General features: G+C 50.2%; 1 protein-coding gene across 2 annotated transcripts in view; it reads left to right on the forward strand.

Moving 5' to 3' along the window:
- PDCD2L (programmed cell death 2 like) overlaps nucleotides 1–27,234 on the forward strand; it is a 44,106-nt gene that overhangs the window by 12,093 nt on the left and 4,779 nt on the right. For both annotated transcript variants that reach the window (XM_075325816.1, XM_075325815.1), the window contains exons 4-6: nucleotides 10,980–11,049; nucleotides 11,133–11,455; nucleotides 11,722–11,835. In XM_075325816.1, coding sequence (XP_075181931.1) covers nucleotides 10,980–11,049; nucleotides 11,133–11,455; nucleotides 11,722–11,835 — 507 coding nt within the window. The remainder of the gene's footprint in view (nucleotides 1–10,979; nucleotides 11,050–11,132; nucleotides 11,456–11,721; nucleotides 11,836–27,234) is intronic.

Below are 27,234 nucleotides of genomic sequence, written 5' to 3' on the forward strand. Positions count from 1 at the left end.
TACAAACTTCTCATACAACAACATCAAGAACAGGAGCATTGAGTAGCAAGAGGTGGAATAGCCTCGAGCCATTATCAGAATATCAATCTGGGACATTAAATACCCCTTACAACAACAACCTGAACATAGGAGCAGGGAGGGAGGGGGGAAAGAGAGGGGGTGGGGGAAGCAGCTCTACAAGACATTCTTAGGCATAATCAATTTATTTATGGTGTAGGTGTCGGTATCTGGGGGAGGGCCGTTGCATAAAGGGAAGTGGCCCACGGGTGCCATTGTTTAAGTCTCGCCGTTCTCTTCTCTAGGTTGGGGGCCAAGTTGGTTTCGTATAGCCAGTGTAGGTTGATCCTCTCAATTAGATCTCTTTTTGTAGGGGGACTCACCGACCTCCACTTGTATGCCACACAGTACCTGCCAGCTATGAGAATGTGAGAAATGATGTTTTTTAAAAGATCCGGGATCCCATCTAAGCCAATGTGTAGCACCGCTAAGGTTGGGTTTGGAGAAAGGCGGAGACTAGTAACCTCATGGATTAGATTGAACACCTCCTGCCAGAAGTTAGATAACTTAGGGCAAAACCACCACATATGACATAAGGTGCCCCTGTGGTTGCAGCCCCTCCAGCACAGTGGTGACACATGTGGGGAAAAGGAAGCCAGTTTAGTAGGGGAGTTGTACCACCTCAGATGAACCTTTTTTTAATTGCTCTATATGATTGAGACAAGAAGAGAACTTGTGGATCCATTTTGAGGCCGCGAACCATTCTTGCGGCGGAAGCGGAGAAGCTAGATCTTTTTCCCATTTGAGCATATACGGCAATTGTTTGTCCGGTTGTGGGGAGTTTAGCATATTATGGATATATGAAAGGCCTTTGATTTTGCTATTTTGAAAGAATTTTTTAATTGAGGCGTGGTCAGCTGTCGTGGGAGCCGGGAGATGAGGAGCGGACTGAAGAAAGTGACGTATTTGAAAAAACTGGAATAGACTGTGTCGGGGAAGGTTAAATTTATCACACATTTCTGAGTACGGGAGTAGGACGCCTTCTCTATAGAGATCTGCTAGGGTGATTGGACCTCCACGTGTCCAGGCGGCAAGATTCAAGTTCGGAATGAAGGCTTCTAGCGATCTAAGGGGAATGCTGGGACCTAAAGCATGTGACACTGGCTTGCTCCACAAGGACCAAGCTTTCTTTAGAGCTGCTGTGGTGGGTAGAAGATCGCCGGGGGGCGAAGGGGTTAGGAGCAGGGAGTCTATGAATTGTTTAGGGGAGTGGACCTGTGCCCAGGTGTACTCAATCTGTAACCATCTTAAGTCTGAATCATTCCTCCACCAATCTCGAGCCGGTTCCAGGATAGCGGCTCTGTGGTATGTTAGAATATTAGGAATACCCATTCCTCCACCACTTAACGGGGCATGCATGCATCTCAGGGCTATTCTAGGTTTTTTCCCAGCCCATATAAATTTACTCATTAGCGAATGAATTTTGGTGAGATACCGTTGCGGAATTGTTAGGGGCAGGCACCGAAGTAAGTAGATAATTTTTGGGAGGCAGATCATTTTAAAGGTCTGCATTCTCGCCACCCAAGAGAGCGGGAGAAGAGAAAGGCGAGTAAGTTCTCTATCCAGTGAGGTGTGCAGGGTCAGCAGATTTTTCCGGATCACGGAGTGTAGCGGGGCCAGTATAATACCCAGGTAGGGGATACCCTCGTCTTCCCATTTGAAAGGGTAAAGATGAGAAAGAGTGGCTCTAGTTGAGGCGGGCAGGAAGAGCGGAAAAATTAAGGACTTGGTAATATTAAGCTTGTAATACGAGACTTGAGCGAAGGAGGACAGGATCTCCATTACGTGTTTTAGGGACACCTCTACATTAGTGCAGGATAAAATCACATCATCCGCATATAGACTGATCACATGGTTTGTACTCCCCACTCGAATCCCCGAGATCCGAGGGCATTCACGGATAGTCTGCGCCAGAGGCTCTATAGCAAGGGCATAGATGATAGGGGAGAGCGGACACCCCTGGCGTGTCCCATTGGATAATTCAAAACTCCGAGATATAAATCCGGATGCCAGAACTTTGGCGTTAGGGTTAGAGTATAGTGCCATTATGGCGGTAAGTATGGGGCCTTCAAATCCAAACTTGGCCAGTACAGATTTCAGATATCCCCAGTGCACCCTGTCAAACGCCTTCTCTGCGTCCAAGGACAGGAATACACTGGGGATTTTCCTCCCCTCAGCCACCGCAATCAGGTCCAGCATACGTCTCGTCCCATCTTTCGCCTGCCTCCCCGCCACAAACCCCACTTGATCCGGGGAAATCAGTGATGGAAGGACTTTATGTATTCTAGCTGAGATTATTTTGGCGTATAATTTTAAGTCGCAGTTTAGGAGGGATATTGGCCTGAAGTTTCCTGGTGATGTAGGGGGTTTTCCTGGCTTTGGCAGGGTAGTTATAATGGCCTCTAGATTATTTGGTGAAATATCTGCTGTGGTTCGCCAAGAGGAGAAAAGTCTCAGGAGGAAAGGAGACAGGGTTTCAGTGAATTGCCTATAATAGGAGTTAGTGAGGCCGTCTGGGCCTGGAGCTGAATTTCTTTTGGCTGTGATCACCGCCTGGCGAACCTCTTCCAGGGAGAAAGGGGAATTTAGTTGCTCTAGATGTACTGTAGATAACCGAGGAAGATTATATTGTTTAAGAAGGAATTAATTGCCGATTGGGTAGGCTTTGGGGCAGTGGGGTCATTTTTAAGGTTGTAGAGAGACTGATAAAAATCAGCGAATGCATTGGCTATTTCCGTTGGGTTGCGTATTGTGGCATTAGAACCCGTCACGAGGTATTCAATTTTGTTTTGCATTTCTCGTTTTTTAACCCTCCTGGCTAGTAAGGCACCCGCCCTGTCACCCATCATATAGTACCGCTGTTTGAGGGATCTTAAATTTTTCTCATAGTCTACCATCAGCAATTGGCGGAGCTATGTTCTTAGTTTCCTGAGTTCGTCAGATGTTGACATGTTTGGGGCAGATTTATTGTGGGCTTCTAAAAGCGCTATGTGGGACAGTAGAGCTTTGGAAGTTGCCTGACGCCTCCTTTTCTCCCTAGTGGCAATTTTGATGAATGACCCCCTAATAAAGGCCTTGTGTGCAGACCATAGCGTTTCCTCTGTCACCTCCTTGTTGTCATTAAATTTAAAAAACTCTGCGAGGTCGGCCTGCAACTCCTCAGAGAGTTGTCTACAGGCTAGGAGGGAGTCATTCATGCGCCACCGGGTAAAAACGGGCGTGCGGCTTTGCTCCTGGACTGTCAGGTATATGGGGGCATGGTCCGACCAAGCTATAAGTCCAATTTTTGAATCTGAGCAGTCCAAAATAAGTGAGCTTTCAACCAGAAAGTAGTCCAATCTGCTGTATGAGGTGAACCGAGGTGAGAAGAATGTGTAGTCCCTCTCATTTGCATGTTGGTATCTCCATATATCATGGAGATGCCTTTCTGAAATTATTGTGCTCATTTCCTTCCTCTTTACAGCAGTATTGGAGCAATCCAGAGTGCTGGACATTAACATGTTAAAATCCCCGCAGATTATTTGCTTACCCTCTGTAACGGATGAAAGCTTGGAAAGAAACCTCCGCAGAAAGCTGATCTGACCAGAGTTGGGGGCGTAAAGGGTTGCAATAGTATACTTCGATCCATTTATGGAGCAATTAATAATGGCGTATCTACCTTCAGGGTCTAAATGTTGGGAATGTAGTGTGAACGCAACAGTATTTTTTACACAAATGAATACTCCAGCCTTTTTTTTTTTTCCCACAAGCCAGCAGTATGAAAGGAAATTTAGCATTATTTAACCTGTGCGAGTCCCCCTGGAGGAGATGAGACTCTTGACCACAAATCACGTCACATTTGGATTTAACCACTTCCCGCCAAAACATGGATCTCTTGGCCGGCGAGTTCAGGCCCCTAACATTTATAGACATACAGTTCAATACCATTGTACATGAAAAAAAGTCTCTTGCCTAGAGCTGCGGGGGGAGAAAGGAAGGTTAGGCAGGAAAGAGATAACACTGACAACATTAACATCACTAACATTACTGATGTAGGGAGCATCAGTCCACATAGAAAAAAGCCCAAAAAGGGGGCCTGCGGTATGGTGGAAATGTACTGCCATGGGGGCTCAGGGTCCTGGTTGAACAGAACCAGCGGACCTTAAAAGTAGCAACTAAGTCTCAGCCGCGACTCAGACATATACCATAACTCACGCGACGGACCAATCTTCATTCACTTTATCCCTTTGGGATGATCCTGTGGCTCTTGGAGATCTGGCCGGGAGATTTGCCATGTTCCATGAGGATAGGAGCTTTGCCAACTGTTGTGGGGAATGGCAGACGTGGGTGTTTCCTGCACGGAAAAGCAGGATCTTTACAGGGAAACCCCATCTATAGGATATAGCTTCATCCCTGAGAATTTTGGTATAAGGGGCAAATTCCCTCCTTTTTGCCAGGGTTCCTGCAGACAGATCCGGAAAAATGGACAGGTGCTGGAATTGCTCAGACAGAGGCGGCCTCCTTCTCAGGGCTCGCAGCAGGGCTTCTTTGGTCTTTTAAAAGTGCAGGCGAGCCAAAGTGTCCCGGGGGGCATCAGCACTGAGGGATTTAGGCTTAGGGACTCTGTGTATTCTGTCCACCAGGAAATCAGTTGCAGACAGGTCTGGGAGCAGCTCCTGCAGCAAGGAGCCTAGAAAGCTCTGCAGCCCCTTGTCTGGTATGGCCTCTGGAATTCCTCTGATTCTTATGTTGTTTCTGCGGGACCTGTCCTCTAAATCCAAGACCTTGGTATGGAGCTTTTGCACTTGTTCCTCCAGTGCTGCATTGGCATCAATTAGGCTATTGTGTGACTTTGTCAGCTCCTGCATTTTAGTTTCAATGTGTGCTGTGCGACTGCCTATGGCAGTGATATCTCCCCTCAGCTCAGCCACCATATCTTTCCAATCCTGCTGCAGTGATGAGCGGAGGGCACTGAGCAGTTTCTGCATGGTACCTTTGGTAAGCGGTATATCTGCAGCGTCTGTGTCCAAGTCTGGGCCCGCTGTGGATCCCCTCCTGGATGAGCGTGAGGAAGCTGTGGAGGAGGATGCTGCTGCCATTTTCCCTCGTCCCGTGCTGGAGAAGAAGTCTGTAACTTTCGCCGGGGACGGCTTCTTCTGGGACTTTCCCCTTGGCATGCCACGTTCCTGGGTACCTTCCCCCCGTGTGCAGAGAGATTGGTGCCACTGGTGAGCCGCAGTGAGCCGGTTAGGAGTCGAGGTGGCTGGAGCTCAGCAGCTAGGTGACCGGTGCCATTAGCAAGCAGGCCACGCCCCCCGTGTTTTTTATTTCTAATAAAGGATTTTTTCGTGTGTGTGTGTGTGTGTGTGTGTGTGTGTGTGTGTGTGTGTTTATTTACTGTAATTTACAGATTAATCATGGAGGGTGTCTCATAGACGCCTGACATGATTAATCTAGGACTTATTGGCAGCTATGGGCTGCCAATAACTCCTTATTACCCCGATTTGCCAACGCACCAGGGCAAATCGGGAAGAGCCGGGTACAGCCCCAGAACTGTCGCATCTAATGGATGCGGCCATTCTGGGCAGCTGCTGGCTGATATTGTTAGGCTGGGGGGCTCCCCATAACGTTGAGCTCCCCATCCTGAGAATACCAGCCTTCAGCCGTATGGCTTTATCTGGCTGGCATTAAAATTGGGGGGGACCGCACGCCAGTTTTTTTTAATTATTTATTTTTCTTTTTCGCTCCTAATTGGGAGACCCAGACAGTGGGTGTATAGCTACTGCCCTCTGGAGGCCGCACAAAGAACTACACTTAAAAGTGTAAGGCCCCTCCCCTTCTGGCTATACACCCTCCCGTAGGAGTACAGATTCCTCAGTTTTAGCTTTGTGCGCAAGGAGGTCAGACACGCAAAAAAAGGACGGATCGTATCGGCCCGTCCTGGATCTAAAGTTGCTCAACAGACACGTAAAAGTCAGGAGGTTCCGGATGGAATCCCTACGCTCCGTCATAGCCTCAATGTCTCAAGGAGATTTTCTAGCATCAATAGATATCAAAGATGCGTATCTCCACGTGCCGATCGCACCAGAGCATCAGCGTTTCCTACGCTTCGTCATACACGACGAACACCTGCAGTTCGTAGCGTTACCTTTCGGTCTGGCAACAGCCCCCCGGGTCTTCACCAAGGTCATGGCAGCAGTAGTAGCTGTTCTGCACTCGCAGGGTCACTCGGTCATCCCGTATCTAGACGACCTGCTTATAAAGGCACCCTCTCAAGAGGCATGCCAACACAGTCTGAAGGTGGCACTAGACACTCTCCAGAGTTTCGGGTGGATTATCAACTTTCCAAAGTCTCATCTAACCCCGACCCAATCTCTGACTTATCTTGGCATGGAGTTTCATACTCTCTCAGCGATAGTGAAGCTTCCACTGGACAAGCAGTGCTCGCTACGGACTGGAGTGCAATCTCTCCTTCAGAGCCAGTCGCACTCACTGAGGCGCCTCATGCATTTCCTAGGAAAGATGGTAGCAGCAATGGAGGCAGTCCCGTTCGCGCAGTTTCATCTGCGTCCTCTACAATGGGACATTCTACGCCAATGGGACGGGAAATCGACGTCCCTCGACAGGACTGTCTCCCTCTCTCAGACTGCCAAGGACTCTCTGCGTTGGTGGCTTCTCCCCACCTCATTGTCACAGGGAAAGTCGTTCCTTCCCCCGTCCTGGGCAGTGGTCACGACGGATGCGAGCCTATCAGGGTGGGGAGCGGTGTATCTCCACCACAGGGCTCAGGGGATGTGGACTCTGGAAGAGTCCACCCTGCAGATCAATGTTCTGGAAATCAGAGCAATCTATCTTGCCCTGCGAGCCTTCCAACAATGGCTGGAAGGCAAGCAGATTCGGATTCAGTCGGACAATTCCACGGCGGTGGCGTACATCAACCACCAAGGGGGAACACGCAGTCGCCAAGCTTTTCAAGAAGTCCAACGGATTTTGACGTGGGTGGAAAGCAGAGCGTCCACCATATCCGCAGTTCACATCCCAGGCGTGGAAAACTGGGAAGCAGACTTTCTCAGTCGCCAGGGCATGGACGCAGGAGAATGGTCCCTTCACCCGGACGTGTTTCAGCAGATCTGTTGCCGCTGGGGGACGCCGGACGTCGATCTGATGGCGTCACGGCACAACAACAAGGTCCCAGTTTTCATGGCACGGTCTCACGATCACCGAGCACTGGCGGCAGACGCCTTGGTTCAGGATTGGTCGCAATTCCGACTCCCCTATGTGTTCCCACCTCTAGCATTGTTACCCAGAGTTCTCCGGAAAATCAGGTCCGACTGCCATCGAGCCATACTCGTCGCTCCAGATTGGCCAAGAAGGTCGTGGTACCCGGATCTGTGGCATCTCACGGTAGGCCAACCGTGGACACTACCAGACCGTCCAGATTTGCTGTCTCAAGGGCCGTTTTTCCATCTGAATTCTGCGGCCCTGAACCTGACTGTGTGGCCATTGAGTCCTGGATCCTAGCGGCCTCAGGTTTATCTCATGAAGTTGTTGCCACAATGAGACAGGCTAGAAAACCATCCTCAGCTAAGATCTATCACAGAACGTGGAAGATATTCTTAGCGTGGTGCTTGGCTCAAGGGTTTTCTCCCTGGCCATTTGCATTGCCAATTTTTCTTTCCTTCCTGCAGTCTGGGTTGGAAAAAGGTTTGTCGCTTAGCTCTCTTAAGGGTCAAGTCTCCGCGCTATCCGTATTCTTTCAGAAGCGCTTGGCACAGCTTTCTAAAGTACGCACGTTTCTCCAAGGAGTTTGTCATATCGTTCCTCCTTACAGACGGCCATTGGAACCCTGGGATCTGAACAAGGTTCTCATTGCTCTCCAGAAGCCGCCTTTCGAGCCTTTGAAAGAGGTTCCCCTTTCTCGGCTTTCACAAAAGGTAGTTTTTCTTGTGGCGGTCACGTCTCTTCGAAGAGTGTCCGAGCTAGCGGCGTTATCTTGCAAATCTCCCTTCCTGGTGTTTCACCAAGACAAGGTAGTACTGCGTCCAATTCCAGAGTTTTCTCCCAAGGTGGTTTCTTCCTTTCATCTCAATCAGGATATCACTTTACCATCTTTGTGTCCGCATCCAGTTCACCAATTTGAAAAGGGTTTACATCTGTTGGACCTGGTGAGAGCACTCAGGATTTACATTTCTCGCACGGCGGCTCTACGCCGTTCTGATGCGCTCTTTGTCCTAGTCGCTGGTCAGCATAAGGGATCGCAAGCTTCCAAATCCACCCTGGCGCGGTGGATCAAGGAACCAATTCTTCACACATACCGTTCTGCTGGGCTTCCGATTCCATCTGGACTGAAGGCCCATTCTACCAGAGCCGTGGGTGCGTCCTGGGCATTGCGGCATCAGGCTACGGCTCAGCAAGTGTGCCAAGCGGCTACCTGGTCGAGTCTGCACACGTTTACCAAACACTATCAAGTGCATACCTACGCTTCGGCAGATGCCAGCCTAGGTAGACAGGTCCTTCAGGCGGCGGTGGCCCACCTGTAGGAAGAGGCTGTCTGACAGCCCGTTCATGTGGTATCTTTTTACCCACCCAGGGACTGCTTTTGGACGTCCCACTGTCTGGGTCTCCCAATTAGGAGCGAAAAAGAAGAAGGGAATTTTGTTTACTTACCGTAAATTCCTTTTCTTCTAGCTCCAATTGGGAGACCCAGCACCCGCCCTATTTGTTCTTAGGGTTTCGTTTTTCGGGTGCACATGTTGTTCATGTTGTTTCTTAAGTTCTCCGATCGTGTTATCGGATTGAATTTGTTTTTGAAACTGTTATTGGCTTTCCTCCTTCTTGCTTTGGTACTAAAACTGAGGAATCTGTACTCCTACGGGAGGGTGTATAGCCAGAAGGGGAGGGGCCTTACACTTTTAAGTGTAGTTCTTTGTGCGGCCTCCAGAGGGCAGTAGCTATACACCCACTGTCTGGGTCTCCCAATTGGAGCTAGAAGAAAAGGAATTTACGGTAAGTAAACAAAATTCCCTTCATTTCTAATTTTTTTTTTTTTCAATTCAACAAGCTTTATGGGCTTGTTTGAACTGAAAAATACATGAAACAATTGTTGACAAAACTGCAGCCAAAAAACGCACCAAAAAAGCAGCAAAAATGCACCAAAAAAGCACCTTCATTTTTTGTGACATTTCCAGGCTCTCTGACAAGGTGCAGTTTTGGCTGCAGTTTGTGAACACGAAAAAGAAGCAGCGTGCGCATGTAGCCTCAGACGCACTTTTTTTTTTTCCCCTCGAATGTTGGGGGAAAGTGGGGGGGGGGGTGCGTGTTTATAGTCTGAATGTAAGGCTGCGGGGAATGAGGGTGCTGCAGTGGAGCGGGTCATCGGGGGCATGAGCAGGCTGTAGCAGCACCTGCCGTGACCACGTGGCCCCGCTCATTTCATATGCACGCCCATCCTCCCACCTATCATCCCTCAGCGCTGAAGCCGGCGCTGACAGGTGGGCGGGAAGATGGGTGGGGGTGCACGTATAATTAACAGCCGGCCCGCATGATCACCCCTGGCAACTACAACCTGGAGTGATCATGTGCGGCTGCATTCACTGCCCCCCGCGCATCATCATCATCATCATCATCAGTGCGGGGGACAGTGAATAAGTATACGCACCCGTCACTGTTTTCTGCAGCATCGCGATGTCTCCCTGTCTGCCGGCCGCTGATCTGTGTAGAGAGCGGTGAGCACAGGTATGACGCCATCCCTGTGCGCACCGCTCGTCTCCACACAGGTCAGCTGACAGGCAGACAGGAGGAGATTGTGGTGCTGCAGACAACGGTGACTGCTCCACACAGATCAGCGGCGCTGCTGCCGACACTTACAGGAGGAAAGGTGAGTATAAACGTTTATTTTTATTGTGTGCCACAAGATGCAGACCATAGGGCAGGATGGATGGGGGGGCATAGGGCAGGATGGATGGGGGGCATAGGGCAGGATGGATGGGGGGCATAGGGCAGGATGGATGGGGGGCATAGGGCAGGATGGATGGGGGCCCATACAAGGATGGCGGTATATAGCAGGATGGGGGCTATACCAGGACGGCGGTATATAGCAGGATGGGGGCTATACCAGGATGAGGAACATGTATACAAGGATGGGGATCATACAAAAGGCAGGAGGATCAGTACCAGGATGGGGTACCTTTTTTAGTAGAGAATTTGGGGACATTAGTCCCATAACAGTGTCAGCAACATATCCTCGCCCCATAAGTGTGTCATGATCACATTTTTTTTGCTTAAAATTTTATTTTCCTATTTTCCTCCTCTAAAACCAGGGTGCGTCTTATAGTCCGATGCGTCTTATAGTCCGAAAAATACGGTATATAGTGACTCTATGGATAAGGTTAAGGCCATGTTCCCATTACATCCACTTTGCTTGAACTGTTAAATACAGCAAATTTTCTGCACCAAAATTACAGCAGGCAAAAATCAGCGTGTACACCATGTAGGTACATGGCCTAAAACCAAAAGCGATCAGCTCTTAACCCTATGTGTCCCAACCAGGACTTTAGATGTCGGCGCAGGGCGTGTGATGTAATTGGGCATCTCTCCGCTTCCGTTTTGGCCTAATATTCATGTTGGCCCTTGGTTGGGGTCTTTACCGCGTTACCCTGTGCATTAACGGAACCCTCTACAGGCAATACATGGGTATCCCTGCATAATATTATGTATGTATTTGCATAATATTGATAATTTATATAAATCATTTAAACGATTAGATATAATTATTAAAATATATCAAAATATATGTAAGTTTTTAATTTGAATCTATAGGTTGTTTTTTTTTAAAACATTATATTTAAATTTATTAATAAAATATAATTTTAATAAAATTATTATTTTTTTTTTTTTTTTTTTTTTTTTGCTGTTGTGTGATTTAATTTGTGTCTCTTGTACAGTTGGGTGGCGTTGCGATCGCAGTGCCTGGAGACCCATCACCCAGCGGTCACACAGGCCATACCGAAACAGGTATATAAACAGCTCTTCATCTATATCCGTTGCATGACATTCCCACGAGTCCACCGTTGTTAATTTGTTTTTTTTCTACACAGGAAGACAAGATGGCAGCTGCAGACTGGTGTGAAAATGCTGATGATTGGGGGTTTGATGAGGAAGAAGTAAAATGTCCCCCTAATGAGTCTCAGGCTTCCTGCTGCCCGGTGGTCCCAGTGCCCACAGACTGGACGGCACAGCTCCAGAACCTCTCCCTCGCTGACCCGGCAGAGACATTACAGCCTGGTGACTCCATCTTCAGACCTTATTACATAGCCGTAGCTGAGGAGGAGGATTGTGCCTGGGACGTGGATCTGCATCATGCACGTCGCCTCCTTAAAGATTACGAGAAACAAGAGGCTGTAATGGCGGACCTGGAGAGGTGAGAAGAAATTATAGGCACCATAATCCAATCCTCCCTAACAGTGAGCGTGTCTGTCTTTACAGATCTGAGGAATGGGAGCTATATTGGCGGCCATCTTGGTTGTCATGGTCACAGGACACCTCACCATGTCTATACAGTATACTCCTTATTTGTTAATTTCCTTAATAAAACCCAACACTTGAGGAATTTTCTTTGCTGTGGCGTGTCTATAGATGTGTCTAGAGTTTATACATTTATCTAAGACAAATCCTTTTCTTTTCCAGCTGTGACGGAGGAGGAGAAGGCGAAAAATATGAGAAGTGTGACCGGCTGAGGCAAGACATTGTGTTTCACAAGTTTTTGAAGAAGATCTCGCAGTGCCACCAGCAAATCCTTAGGTTGGTAAACTCCGTTTATATTGAAAAGAATTTTTTTGCTTTAAATATTTTTTTTTTTTTCCTTTCTTTTGTCGGGGGGGGGGGACCAAGGAAAAAAAATTGATGTGTGCTTCCAGCCTAAGGGGAATGTTGTCTTTGGACGATCCTCTTTTGTAGCAAATAATAATAAAATGCATTAATAATAATATTATTAATATAATATTTATTATTATTATATTTTATTTTCTGTCCATGACCCTCTGTGCTCTATCAATCTCCATTTTTCTGCAGCGCCTCCACAGGGGAAATGAAGCATTACATCTATACAATTCTAATCTATAGGCTGTCTGTGTAATGCATGGCCATGGAGGTTTGTTCAGAGGGGGATGCGCTCTATGGAGTTGCGCTGCTCAGCTCCATTCAGTGTGTAGAGGCCACTGCCTGCTGCTGCAGAACCTCTTGTAAAGGTGCTGATCCACAGTACTCTGCAGCGTCTGCTACACATTGAGCAGTGCAGTTTAATGTAATGTGTTTTTAGATCTGACCACCAACGTAGCCTAGAAAAAGTACCCGGTTTTTCCAAAAATAAGCCCCCCCCCCCTCCCCCCCAAAAAAAAAGCACTAGCAGGAATTTTCAGCATTTACGATGTAAGTCTTAAATATAAGCCCTAATATGAACCCCAAAAATAATCCCTAGTCGTGGTTCAATAATGAAGTGTCGGTGCCTTCATTAAAGAAACCAGATACCCCTAAAAGAGAGAAGACAACACCCCGCAATCATACTCACCAGATGCTGAATAGGAGTACTTGCAGTAGAACGCACAGCCACACACAGCAGATCGCACACACCACATCCTGCAATACCGATTGCTTCTGACCGGCAGGGGAAGATGGGACACGGTGAGATGAAACGCATCGCGAACCTGCAGTGGAACGCATCAATGCATTCCACCGTAGAGTCTGTGTGCTCCACTGCACTGCGTCCCATCTTACCCTACTGACCGGAAGTGTGTGTGTGTGTGTGTGTGTGTGTGTGTGTGTCCAAAGAAAACTCCTAAAATCAATATTTATTAATATACAATATTAAAAATACTTTTTATCATAAACGCATAATAACTTTTAAATAACTAGATTGTAGACTGGTCACATGAGGCGAGTGTGAAGAAATGGTAGAGCCAACTAGTGAAAAGGAGTGCTGATTGTCTCTACACTCTGGGTAAAGCAACTATAGTCGTTGTAGTTTTTACCAGGTAGTTGCCCTATAATTATAGGGAAAGAATATTCTGTCCCTCCCTTTCACCTACCTACCAACGGAGGTGCACCGTAAGGTATTGGGTACCCCCCGCTCCACGTCGGCTCTCCCTATTCTATCCCTGCGACCCGTAAGTCACAAGGAAAGCACCCACCACCAAGAAATAGGTTAGTGCAAGTAGTCACAGGTCATTACCATGATCTGGCTGCCATAAAAATGACACCCAAAATATAACCGCGCAGTTATGTATTTTCCTGCACAGTCAAAAGAAAAATGATGCTTATTAATATAATCACATCAGACCTGGAAATACATAGATAGTAAATCTTTACTAGAGTCTGGTTGTCATAAATATGACAGCCGTGATGAAACTGTACGTATGTATGTTCCTGCACAGTCATACGCAAAGTGATATTAATTAACATGGACTCTAACATAGATAATAGTAGAGAATCCCAGCATGGATGACTTATCTGCTAGGATCAACCAATAGCAAGTCCCGACGCGTTTCCCCCCTATATTTATCTTAGGGGTTCATCAGGGGAAGAACTAAAGATTTCATGTCCGATCCATCAGATTTCTTTCTTAGTTAATTTAGCATTCCTAGTGACATCAGAGCGACATCAGTGGCCTTTAGTAGGGGGCAAGTCGTCTGACATGCGATGACCGCTGGCGGTACAGGCACAGTGACCCCAAAGCACCATCTACAGAGCGGTACCTGTATTATCTATCTTAGATTCCATGTTATTATACTAACTAATATCACCTTGTGTATGACTGTGCAGGAACATACATATGTACAGTTTCATCATGGCTGTCATATTTATGACAACCAGACTCTAGTAAAGATTTACTATCCATTTATTTCCAGGTCTGATGTGATTATATTAATAAGCATCATTTTTTGTATGTCTGTGCAGGAAAATATATACCGTATATACTGGCGTATAAGACGACTTTTTACCCCCTTAAAATAACGGCTACAGTGGGGGGTCGTCTTATACGCCGGATATACATTCCCCGAAAGTAGGACCCCCCCGAAAGTAAGGCAGGGTGGGGGTTTCGCCAATGTAGGGCACCCCCCGATTGTAAGGCAGGGTAGCGGGGAGGCCCGGGGAATGTAAGGCCGCATATGAGTGGGGTCACTGGGGACAGTATGGCCGCATATGGGTGGGGTCCCTGGGGAAAGTACAGGAACTTACCGCTGCCGCTGTTCCCTCGCTCCATCAACGCTCTTCCTGCTCGATGCTGATTGGCCGATCAGCCTGTTCGTCACAGGCTCCCTGCTGGCCATCAGCTCGAGCTGTGATTGGCCAGTCAGCCGGCTCGCAGCTGATTGGCCGAATCAGCCGCGACGTCACCGCCTGCAGGCTCGCTCCGATTGGTCCAGCGTCCCCGGCATCTGAATCGTCAGCCCGGCACCGCAGAGGAGATCGAAACAGAAGGAAAGTAACGGTAAGTTCCGAAACTCTGTGTGTGTGTGTGTGTGTGTACGGTATGTGTACGGTATGTGTATGGGTGCCGTATGGGGCTGTATGTGTCAGTGTGTGTGTGTGTGTGTGTGTGTGTGTGTGTGTGTGTGTGTGTACGGTACCGGTACGATATGTGTGTGGGTGCCGTGTGGGGCTGTACCGGTACCATATGTGTCAGTGTGTGTGGTGGCAGAGTGGGGGGCAGAACCACTGTATGGGGAGGCTGCAGGGGGGAGGATGGGGTGGATGCCGGACTGTGAAACAATGGGGAGGCTGCAGGGGGGAGGATGGGGTGGATGCCGGACTGTGAAACAATAGGGAGGCTGCAGGGGGGAGGATGGGGTGGATGCCGGACTGTGAAACAATGGGGAGGCTGCAGGGGATGTTGTTGAAATTTTTTTTTTCTCCAATGTAAGGCCTCCCCCGAAAGTAAGGCAGGGTGGGACTTTGGAGCGGGGTAGTCTTATACAGTGAGTTTATCCCAAATTCTATATTTTTAGGGCAGAAGTTGGGGGTCGTCTTATACGCCCAGTCGTCTTATACGCCGGCATATACGGTAATTGTACGGTTACATTTTGGGTGCCATTTTCTATGGCAGCCAGATCTTGGTAATGACCTGTGACTACTTGCACTAATCTATTTCTTTTTCGCTCCTAATTGGGAGACCCAGACAGTGGGTGTATAGCTACTGCCCTCTGGAGGCCGCACAAAGAACTACACTTAAAAGTGTAAGGCCCCTCCCCTTCTGGCTATACACCCTCCCGTAGGAGTACGGATTCCTCAGTTTTAGCTTTGTGCGCAAGGAGGTCAGACACGCACGCATAGCTCCATTGTTTTTAGTCAGCAGCAGCTGCTGACTATGTCGGATGGAAGAAAAGAGGGCCCATACAGGGCTCCCAGCATGCTCCCTTCTCACCCCACTGTATGTCGGAGGTGTTTGTAAGGTTGAGGTACCCATTGCGGGTACGGCGGCAGGAGCCCACATGCTGATTCCTTCCCCATCCCTTTTTACAGGGCTCTGGGTGAAGTGGGATTTACTGGTCTCCAGGCACTGAGACCGTGCTCCATCTACAGCCCCTGGAGAAGATGCTGGATGGAGCGGAGTACATCAGGGACATGGCCCTGCTTCCTCAAGGTACTCTGTGTCCCCGTGCATTTGGCGCTCACACCGCAGCATGCTGGGTGTTGTAGTGCGCCGGGGGACATCAGCGCTACGGCGCTTGTGCCATGGCCTCATTCAGCTTCGCCGAAGCAGGCACACTTCTAGGAATCGGTCGCGCCGGCCGCTGGGACTGCGGCGCGGCTGGCACTTGTGGTGCGCCGGGGACTTCAGCGCGGCCCGCGCTTTTACGGCGGCCGCGCTGATAACTCGAGTCCCCGGCTTTTGCGGCCTGCTTCCGTTCGTTCCCGCCCCCGGACCTGCCAGTCAGGAGAGGGGCGGGACGCTGGCCACGTCTAGGAATCGGTCATGCCGGCCGCTGGGACTGCGGCGCGGCTGGCACTTGTGGTGCGCCGGGGACTTCAGCGCGGCCCGCGCTTTTACGGCGGCCGCGCTGATAACTCGAGTCCCCGGCTTTTGCGGCCTGCTTCCGTTCGTTCCCGCCCCCAGACCTGCCAGTCAGGAGAGGGGCGGGACGCTGGCCAGTGCATCAGCGCTGAGGGCTGGAGTCGTTTTTACATACTCCAGCCCTCACAATCGGCACAGAGGGGACACTGTTTCCCGCACTTTTGTTTGGGAACTCCCACGGACCGCCCCTCTCCACAGACGCCGGCAGCCATTCCTGCTGACACGCTGAGCTGCAGAGGGGAGCCGGGGAGACCCAGACAAGGAATTCTGCAGCCTCTTACCCGCTATTCAGCGGGCGGTAAGCAGCCCTCAGGGCTCACCCCCTCTTGTGCCAGTAGTATTCTTAGTATTTTGTTTCTACAAATACTTTGTATTGCATAGCGCTGGTCGCCCTTTGGCTATAGACTCTCTCACATTGCAGAGAGCCAGCAGCATGTCGTCCGTAAAACGCAAGGGTGCCAAGGCACAGACATTATATGCTTCCTGCACCGCATGTGGGACTTTTCTACCGGCAGGCTCCACGGACCCCCATTGTGTGCAGTGCTCGGCCCCTGCGGCGCTTGCACAGTCGGGACCTCTGCTGGACGTGACCCAGGGTGTACCACCTGTGAATGCTGTCCAGGTGACAGGAACTGAGTTTGCAGCTTTTGCTGACAGAATGTCTCTCACTATGTCACAAATTCTTGACACATTGCGAGCTAGGCCTGTACTTCAGGCCACGGACACTGTGCAATCATTGCCCCCTGGTCCCCCTCAGCTCCAAGCTCCGGGACGGGCATATACACCTCAGGGTGAAGACTCTGACTCGGACGATGGCCCCGGGCAGCCTAAGCGGGCTCGCTATGACGGGCCTTCACATTCATCTCAATGGTCAGGATCCCAGCGAGATGAATCTATGGGTGATGAGGCGGACGTAACTGATCAGGATTCTGATCCTGGGACCGCTCTCAATCTAGATACACCAGATGGTGACGCCATAGTTAATGATCTTATATTTAACATCAATAAGATGTTAAATATTTCCCCACCAGCTCCTCTTGTGGAGGAGTCAGCTTCGCAGCACGAGAGAATCCATTTCAGATACCCTAAGCGTACTTTAAGCACTTTTCTGGACCACGCTGACTTTAGAGACGCAATCCAGAAACCCCACGCTTATCCTGAAAGGCGTTTTCCTAAACGGCTTAAAGATACACGCTATCCTTTTCCCCCTGAGGTGGTCAAGGGTTGGACCCAGTGTCCAAAAGTGGATCCTCCAATTTCCAGGCTTGCAGCTAGATCCTTGGTTGCAGTTGAAGATGGAGCGGCACTTAAAGATGCCACTGACAGGCAGATGGAGCTCTGGCTGAAATCCATCTATGAAGCGATTGGAGCGTCATTAGCGCCTTCTTTTGCAGCCGTATGGGCACTCCAAGCTATCTCAGCCGGGCTTGCGCGAGTTGACTCCGTCACACGTGCATTTGCCCCGCAGGTAGCACCATTGACCTCGCAAATGGCGGCATTCGCGTCGTACGCGATTAATGCTGTTCTTGACGCTACAAGCCGCACGGCAGTGGCGTCAGCCAACTCCGTTGTTTTGCGTAGGGCCCTGTGGTTGAGACATTGGAAAGCAGATTCTCATTCCAAGAAGTGCTTAACCAATTTGCCTTTTTCTCGTGACCGATTGTTTGGAGAGCGTTTGGATGAAATCATCAAACACTCCAAGGGTAAGGACTCATCCTTACCGCAACACAGACAAAACAGACCCCAACAGAGGAAGGGTCAGTCTGGTTATCGGTCCTTTCGAGGACCGGGCAGGTCCCAATTCGCCTCGTCAAAAAAGACTCAAAAAGACCAGAGACGCTCAGATTCTTGGAGGTCTCAGTCACGCCCAAAAAGGACAGCCGGAGGAACCGTTGCCAAGACGGCGTCCTCCTGACTTGCGGTCTCCGATTCCCACACCCGCGGTCGGTGGGAGGCTTTCCCACTTTGGCGACATCTGGCTGTCACACGTCAAAGACCGTTGGGTGAGGGATATTCTGTCTCACGGGTACAGGATAGAGTTCAGTTCTCGTCCGCCAACTCGTTTCTTCAGAACTTCTCCACCACCAGACCGAGCCGATGCTCTGTTGCAGGCGGTGGCCGCTCTAAAGGCGGAAGGAGTGGTGACCTCCGTCCCTCTTCAGGAACAAGGTCACGGTTTTTACTCCAATCTGTTTGTGGTCCCAAAAAAAGGACGGATCGTATCGGCCCGTCCTGGATCTAAAGTTGCTCAACAGACACGTAAAAGTCAGGAGGTTCCGGATGGAATCCCTACGCTCCGTCATAGCCTCAATGTCTCAAGGAGATTTTCTAGCATCAATAGATATCAAAGATGCGTATCTCCACGTGCCGATCGCACCAGAGCATCAGCGTTTCCTACGCTTCGTCATACACGACGAACACCTGCAGTTCGTAGCGTTACCTTTCGGTCTGGCAACAGCCCCCCGGGTCTTCACCAAGGTCATGGCAGCAGTAGTAGCTGTTCTGCACTCGCAGGGTCACTCGGTCATCCCGTATCTAGACGACCTGCTTATAAAGGCACCCTCTCAAGAGGCATGCCAACACAGTCTGAAGGTGGCACTAGACACTCTCCAGAGTTTCGGGTGGATTATCAACTTTCCAAAGTCTCATCTAACCTCGACCCAATCTCTGACTTATCTTGGCATGGAGTTTCATACTCTCTCAGCGATAGTGAAGCTTCCACTGGACAAGCAGTGCTCGCTACGGACTGGAGTGCAATCTCTCCTTCAGAGCCAGTCGCACTCACTGAGGCGCCTCATGCATTTCCTAGGAAAGATGGTAGCAGCAATGGAGGCAGTCCCGTTCGCGCAGTTTCATCTGCGCCCTCTACAATGGGACATTCTACGCCAATGGGACGGGAAATCGACGTCCCTCGACAGGACTGTCTCCCTCTCTCAGACTGCCAAGGACTCTCTGCGTTGGTGGCTTCTCCCCACCTCATTGTCACAGGGAAAGTCGTTCCTTCCCCCGTCCTGGGCAGTGGTCACGACGGATGCGAGCCTATCAGGGTGGGGAGCGGTGTATCTCCACCACAGGGCTCAGGGGATGTGGACTCTGGAAGAGTCCACCCTGCAGATCAATGTTCTGGAAATCAGAGCAATCTATCTTGCCCTGCGAGCCTTCCAACAATGGCTGGAAGGCAAGCAGATTCGGATTCAGTCGGACAATTCCACGGCGGTGGCGTACATCAACCACCAAGGGGGAACACGCAGTCGCCAAGCTTTTCAAGAAGTCCAACGGATTTTGACGTGGGTGGAAAGCAGAGCGTCCACCATATCCGCAGTTCACATCCCAGGCGTGGAAAACTGGGAAGCAGACTTTCTCAGTCGCCAGGGCATGGACGCAGGAGAATGGTCCCTTCACCCGGACGTGTTTCAGCAGATCTGTTGCCGCTGGGGGACGCCGGACGTCGATCTGATGGCGTCACGGCACAACAACAAGGTCCCAGTTTTCATGGCACGGTCTCACGATCACCGAGCACTGGCGGCAGACGCCTTGGTTCAGGATTGGTCGCAATTCCGACTCCCCTATGTGTTCCCACCTCTAGCATTGTTACCCAGAGTTCTCCGGAAAATCAGGTCCGACTGCCATCGAGCCATACTCGTCGCTCCAGATTGGCCAAGAAGGTCGTGGTACCCGGATCTGTGGCATCTCACGGTAGGCCAACCGTGGACACTACCAGACCGTCCAGATTTGCTGTCTCAAGGGCCGTTTTTCCATCTGAATTCTGCGGCCCTGAACCTGACTGTGTGGCCATTGAGTCCTGGATCCTAGCGGCCTCAGGTTTATCTCATGAAGTTGTTGCCACAATGAGACAGGCTAGAAAACCATCCTCAGCTAAGATCTATCACAGAACGTGGAAGATATTCTTAGCGTGGTGCTTGGCTCAAGGGTTTTCTCCCTGGCCATTTGCATTGCCAATTTTTCTTTCCTTCCTGCAGTCTGGGTTGGAAAAAGGTTTGTCGCTTAGCTCTCTTAAGGGTCAAGTCTCCGCGCTATCCGTATTCTTTCAGAAGCGCTTGGCACAGCTTTCTAAAGTACGCACGTTTCTCCAAGGAGTTTGTCATATCGTTCCTCCTTACAGACGGCCATTGGAACCCTGGGATCTGAACAAGGTTCTCATTGCTCTCCAGAAGCCGCCTTTCGAGCCTTTGAAAGAGGTTCCCCTTTCTCGGCTTTCACAAAAGGTAGTTTTTCTTGTGGCGGTCACGTCTCTTCGAAGAGTGTCCGAGCTAGCGGCGTTATCTTGCAAATCTCCCTTCCTGGTGTTTCACCAAGACAAGGTAGTACTGCGTCCAATTCCAGAGTTTTCTCCCAAGGTGGTTTCTTCCTTTCATCTCAATCAGGATATCACTTTACCATCTTTGTGTCCGCATCCAGTTCACCAATTTGAAAAGGGTTTACATCTGTTGGACCTGGTGAGAGCACTCAGGATTTACATTTCTCGCACGGCGGCTCTACGCCGTTCTGATGCGCTCTTTGTCCTAGTCGCTGGTCAGCATAAGGGATCGCAAGCTTCCAAATCCACCCTGGCGCGGTGGATCAAGGAACCAATTCTTCACACATACCGTTCTGCTGGGCTTCCGATTCCATCTGGACTGAAGGCCCATTCTACCAGAGCCGTGGGTGCGTCCTGGGCATTGCGGCATCAGGCTACGGCTCAGCAAGTGTGCCAAGCGGCTACCTGGTCGAGTCTGCACACGTTTACCAAACACTATCAAGTGCATACCTACGCTTCGGCAGATGCCAGCCTTGGTAGACAGGTCCTTCAGGCGGCGGTGGCCCACCTGTAGGAAGAGGCTGTCTGACAGCCCGTTCATGTGGTATCTTTTTACCCACCCAGGGACTGCTTTTGGACGTCCCACTGTCTGGGTCTCCCAATTAGGAGCGAAAAAGAAGAAGGGAATTTTGTTTACTTACCGTAAATTCCTTTTCTTCTAGCTCCAATTGGGAGACCCAGCACCCGCCCTATTTGTTCTTAGGGTTTCGTTTTTCGGGTGCACATGTTGTTCATGTTGTTTCTTAAGTTCTCCGATCGTGTTATCGGATTGAATTTGTTTTTGAAACTGTTATTGGCTTTCCTCCTTCTTGCTTTGGTACTAAAACTGAGGAATCTGTACTCCTACGGGAGGGTGTATAGCCAGAAGGGGAGGGGCCTTACACTTTTAAGTGTAGTTCTTTGTGCGGCCTCCAGAGGGCAGTAGCTATACACCCACTGTCTGGGTCTCCCAATTGGAGCTAGAAGAAAAGGAATTTACGGTAAGTAAACAAAATTCCCTTCTTCTTGGTGGTGGGTGCTTTCCTTGCGACTTACGGGTCGCAGGGATAGAATAGGGAGAGCCAACGTGGAGCGGGGGTACCCAATACCTTACGGTGCACCTCCGTTGGTAGGTAGGTGAAAGGGAGGGACAGAATATTCTTTCCCTATATTCCCCATAATTATAGGGCAACTACCTGGTAAAAATCACAACGACTAAAGTTGCTTTACCCAGAGTGTAGAGACAATCAGCACTCCTTTTCACTAGTCGGCTCTACCATTTCTTCACACTCTCCTCACGTGACCAGTCTAAAATCTAGTTATTTAAAAGTTATTATGCTTTTATGATAAGTATTTTTAATATTGCACATGAATAAATATTGATTTTAGGAGTTTTTCTTTGGTTTTCTGCACTAGTACTCCTATTTTTCTAGTGTGTGTGTGTGTGTGTGTGTGTGTGTGTGTGTGTGTCAAAGATCACAGGAGGTCCTGGGAGAGGGGGGGAAGGGGGTTACCTGCTTTTTTTGGGGGGGGGGGTGTAAACTTACCCTCAACCGTGTTTCCTTAAAACTAAAGGGGGCCGTACACGCAACAACACTGCTAACGAGATGTCGTTGGGGGTCACGGAATTCGTGACGCACATCCGGCCTCGTTAGTGACGTTGTTGCGTGTGAAACGTACGAACGACCGCTAACTATCAAGAATACTCACTTGATTGTTGACACGTCGTTCTAATACCAAATATCGTTGCTCATGCAGGACGCAGGTTGTTCGTTGTTCCTGAGGCAGCACACATCGCTATGTGTGACACACCAGGAACGAGGAACATCACCGTACCTGCCTCCTCTGGCAAAGAGGTGGGTGTGTCTTTCCTTCGGCTGGTCTCCGCCCCTCCGCTTCTATTGGCCGCCTGCCGTGTGACATTGCTGTGACGCTGCACGAACCGCCCCCTTAGAGAAGAGGCGGTTCGCCGGCCACAGCGACGTCGCTAGGCAGGTAAGTCCATGTCACGGGGGACTAATGATGTTGTGCGCCATGGGCAACGATTTGCCTGTGACGCACAAACGATGGGTGCGGGTGCTTTCACCAGCGACATCGATAGCGATGTCGTTGCGTATAAAGCAGCCTTTAGATGTTCTTGAAAATAAGCCCTAGCTCTTTTTTTGGGGGCAAAAAGGGGTGTAAGACAGTGTCTTATTTTTGGGGAAAAAAAACAAATTCTTCTTCCTCCTTTTTTCTTCCTCCTTTTTTTCTTCCTCCTTTTTTTCTTCCTCCTTTTTTTCTTCCTCCTTTTTTTCTTCCTCCTTTTTTTCTTCCTCCTTTTTTTTCTTCCTCCTTTTTTTTTCTTCCTCCTTTTTTTTCTTCCTCCTTTTTTTTCTTCCTCCTTTTTTTTCTTCCTCCTTTTTTTTCTTCCTCCTTTTTTTTCTTCCTCCTTTTTTTCTTCCTCCTTTTTTTCTTCCTCCTTTTTTTCTTCCTCCTTTTTTTCTTCCTCCTTTTTTTCTTCCTCCTTTTTTTCTTCCTCCTTTTTTTCTTCCTCCTTTTTTTCTTCCTCCTTTTTTTCTTCCTCCTTTTTTTCTTCCTCCTTTTTTTCTTCCTCCTTTTTTTCTTCCTCCTTTTTTTCTTCCTCCTTTTTTTCTTCCTCCTTTTTTTCTTCCTCCTTTTTTTCTTCCTCCTTTTTTTCTTCCTCCTTTTTTTCTTCCTCCTTTTTTTCTTCCTCCTTTTTTTCTTCCTCCTTTTTTTCTTCCTCCTTTTTTTCTTCCTCCTTTTTTTCTTCCTCCTTTTCTTTTTCGCTCCTAATTGGGAGACCCAGACAGTGGGTGTATAGCTACTGCCCTCTGGAGGCCGCACAAAGAACTACACTTAAAAGTGTAAGGCCCCTCCCCTTCTGGCTATACACCCTCCCGTAGGAGTACAGATTCCTCAGTTTTAGCTTTGTGCGCAAGGAGGTCAGACACGCACGCATAGCTCCATTGTTTTTAGTCAGCAGCAGCTGCTGACTATGTCGGATGGAAGAAAAGAGGACACATATAGTGTCCCCAGCATGCTCCCTTCTCACCCCACTGTATGTCGGAGGTGTTTGTAAGGTTGAGGTACCCATTGCGGGTACGGCGGCAGGAGCCCACATGCTGATTCCTTCCCCATCCCTTTTTACAGGGCTCTGGGTGAAGTGGGATTTACTGGTCTCCAGGCACTGAGACCGGGCTCCATCTACAGCCCCTGGAGAAGATGCTGGATGGAGCGGAGTACATCAGGGACATGGCCCTGCTTCCTCAAGGTACTCTGTGTCCCCGTGCATTTGGCGCTCACACCGCAGCATGCTGGGTGTTGTAGTGCGCCGGGGGACATCTGCGCTACGGCGCTTGTGCCATGGCCTCATTCAGCTTAGCTGAAGCAGGCACACTTCCAGGAATCGGTCGCGCCGGCCGCTGGGACTGCGGCGCGGCTGGCACTTGTGGTGCGCCGGGGACTTCAGCGCGGCCCGCGCTTTTACGGCGGCCGCGCTGATAACTCGAGTCCCCGGCTTTTGCGGCCTGCTTCCGTTCGTTCCCGCCCCCGGACCTGCCAGTCAGGAGAGGGGCGGGACGCTGGCCACGTTTAGGAATCGGTCATGCCGGCCGCTGGGACTGCGGCGCGGCTGGCACTTGTGGTGCGCCGGGGACTTCAGCGCGGCCCGCGCTTTTACGGCGGCCGCGCTGATAACTCGAGTCCCCGGCTTTTGCGGCCTGCTTCCGTCCGTTCCCGCCCCCAGACCTGCCAGTCAGGAGAGGGGCGGGACGCTGGCCAGTGCATCAGCGCTGAGGGCTGGAGTCGTTTTTACATACTCCAGCCCTCCCAATCGGCACAGAGGGGACACTGTTTCCCGCACTTTTGTTTGGGAACTCCCACGGACCGCCCCTCTCCACAGTCGCCGGCAGCCATTCCTGCTGACACGCTGAGCTGCAGAGGGGAGCCGGGGAGACCCAGACAAGGAATTCTGCAGCCTCTTACCCGCTATTCAGCGGGCGGTAAGCAGCCCTCAGGGCTCACCCCCTCTTGTGCCAGTACTATTCTTAGTATTTTGTTGCTACAAATACTTTGTATTGCATAGCGCTGGTCGCCCTTTGGCTATAGACTCTCTCACATTGCAGAGAGCCAGCAGCATGTCGTCCGCAAAACGCAAGGGTGCCAAAGCACAGACATTATATGCTTCCTGCACCGCATGTGGGACTTTTCTACCGGCAGGCTCCACGGACCCCCATTGTGTGCAGTGCTCGGCCCCTGCGGCGCTTGCACAGTCGGGACCTCTGCTGGACGTGACCCAGGGTGTACCACCTGTGAATGCTGTCCAGGTGACAGGAACTGAGTTTGCAGCTTTTGCTGACAGAATGTCTCTCACTATGTCACAAATTCTTGACACATTGCGAGCTAGGCCTGTACTTCAGGCCACGGACACTGTGCAATCATTGCCCCCTGGTCCCCCTCAGCTCCAAGCTCCGGGACGGGCATATACACCTCAGGGTGAAGACTCTGACTCGGACGATGGCCCCGGGCAGCCTAAGCGGGCTCGCTATGACGGGCCTTCACATTCATCTCAATGGTCAGGATCCCAGCGAGATGAATCTATGGGTGATGAGGCGGACGTAACTGATCAGGATTCTGATCCTGGGACCGCTCTCAATCTAGATACACCAGATGGTGACGCCATAGTTAATGATCTTATATTTAACATCAATAAGATGTTAAATATTTCCCCACCAGCTCCTCTTGTGGAGGAGTCAGCTTCGCAGCACGAGAGAATCCATTTCAGATACCCTAAGCGTACTTTAAGCACTTTTCTGGACCACGCTGACTTTAGAGACGCAATCCAGAAACCCCACGCTTATCCTGAAAGGCGTTTTCCTAAACGGCTTAAAGATACACGCTATCCTTTTCCCCCTGAGGTGGTCAAGGGTTGGACCCAGTGTCCAAAAGTGGATCCTCCAATTTCCAGGCTTGCAGCTAGATCCTTGGTTGCAGTTGAAGATGGAGCGGCACTTAAAGATGCCACTGACAGGCAGATGGAGCTCTGGCTGAAATCCATCTATGAAGCGATTGGAGCGTCATTGGCGCCTTCTTTTGCAGCCGTATGGGCACTCCAAGCTATCTCAGCCGGGCTTGCGCGAGTTGACTCCGTCACACGGGCATTTGCCCCGCAGGTAGCACCATTGACCTCGCAAATGGCGGCATTCGCGTCGTACGCGATTAATGCTGTTCTTGACGCTACAAGCCGCACGGCAGTGGCGTCAGCCAACTCCGTTGTTTTGCGTAGGGCCCTGTGGTTGAGACATTGGAAAGCAGATTCTCATTCCAAGAAGTGCTTAACCAATTTGCCTTTTTCTCGTGACCGATTGTTTGGAGAGCGTTTGGATGAAATCATCAAACACTCCAAGGGTAAGGACTCATCCTTACCGCAACACAGACAAAACAGACCCCAACAGAGGAAGGGTCAGTCTGGTTATCGGTCCTTTCGAGGACCGGGCAGGTCCCAATTCACCTCGTCAAAAAAGACTCAAAAGGACCAGAGACGCTCAGATTCTTGGAGGTCTCAGTCACGCCCAAAAAGGGCAGCCGGAGGAACCGTTGCCAAGACGGCGTCCTCCTGACTTGAGGTCTCCGATTCCCGCACCCGCGGTCGGTGGGAGGCTTTCCCACTTTGGCGACATCTGGCTGTCACACGTCAAAGACCGTTGGGTGAGGGATATTCTGTCTCACGGGTACAGGATAGAGTTCAGTTCTCGTCCGCCAACTCGTTTCTTCAGAACTTCTCCCCCACCAGACCGAGCCGATGCTCTGTTGCAGGCGGTGGCCGCTCTAAAAGCGGAAGGAGTGGTGACCTCCGTCCCTCTTCAGGAACAAGGTCACGGTTTTTACTCCAATCTGTTTGTGGTCCCAAAAAAGGACGGATCGTATCGGCCCGTCCTGGATCTAAAGTTGCTCAACAGACACGTAAAAGTCAGGAGGTTCCGGATGGAATCCCTACGCTCCGTCATAGCCTCAATGTCTCAAGGAGATTTTCTAGCATCAATAGATATCAAAGATGCGTATCTCCACGTGCCGATCGCACCAGAGCATCAGCGTTTCCTACGCTTCGTCATACACGACGAACACCTGCAGTTCGTAGCGTTACCTTTCGGTCTGGCAACAGCCCCCCGGGTCTTCACCAAGGTCATGGCAGCAGTAGTAGCTGTTCTGCACTCGCAGGGTCACTCGGTCATCCCGTATCTAGACGACCTGCTTATAAAGGCACCCTCTCAAGAGGCATGCCAACACAGTCTGAAGGTGGCACTAGACACTCTCCAGAGTTTCGGGTGGATTATCAACTTTCCAAAGTCTCATCTAACCCCGACCCAATCTCTGACTTATCTTGGCATGGAGTTTCATACTCTCTCAGCGATAGTGAAGCTTCCACTGGACAAGCAGTGCTCGCTACGGACTGGAGTGCAATCTCTCCTTCAGAGCCAGTCGCACTCACTGAGGCGCCTCATGCATTTCCTAGGAAAGATGGTAGCAGCAATGGAGGCAGTCCCGTTCGCGCAGTTTCATCTGCGCCCTCTACAATGGGACATTCTATGCCAATGGGACGGGAAATCGACGTCCCTCGACAGGACTGTCTCCCTCTCTCAGACTGCCAAGGACTCTCTGCGTTGGTGGCTTCTCCCCACCTCATTGTCACAGGGAAAGTCATTCCTTCCCCCGTCCTGGGCAGTGGTCACGACGGATGCGAGCCTATCAGGGTGGGGAGCGGTGTATCTCCACCACAGGGCTCAGGGGATGTGGACTCTGGAAGAGTCCACCCTGCAGATCAATGTTCTGG

This window comes from Anomaloglossus baeobatrachus, chromosome 10, assembly GCF_048569485.1.
Source record: "Anomaloglossus baeobatrachus isolate aAnoBae1 chromosome 10, aAnoBae1.hap1, whole genome shotgun sequence".
Taxonomy (NCBI): domain Eukaryota; kingdom Metazoa; phylum Chordata; class Amphibia; order Anura; family Aromobatidae; genus Anomaloglossus; species Anomaloglossus baeobatrachus.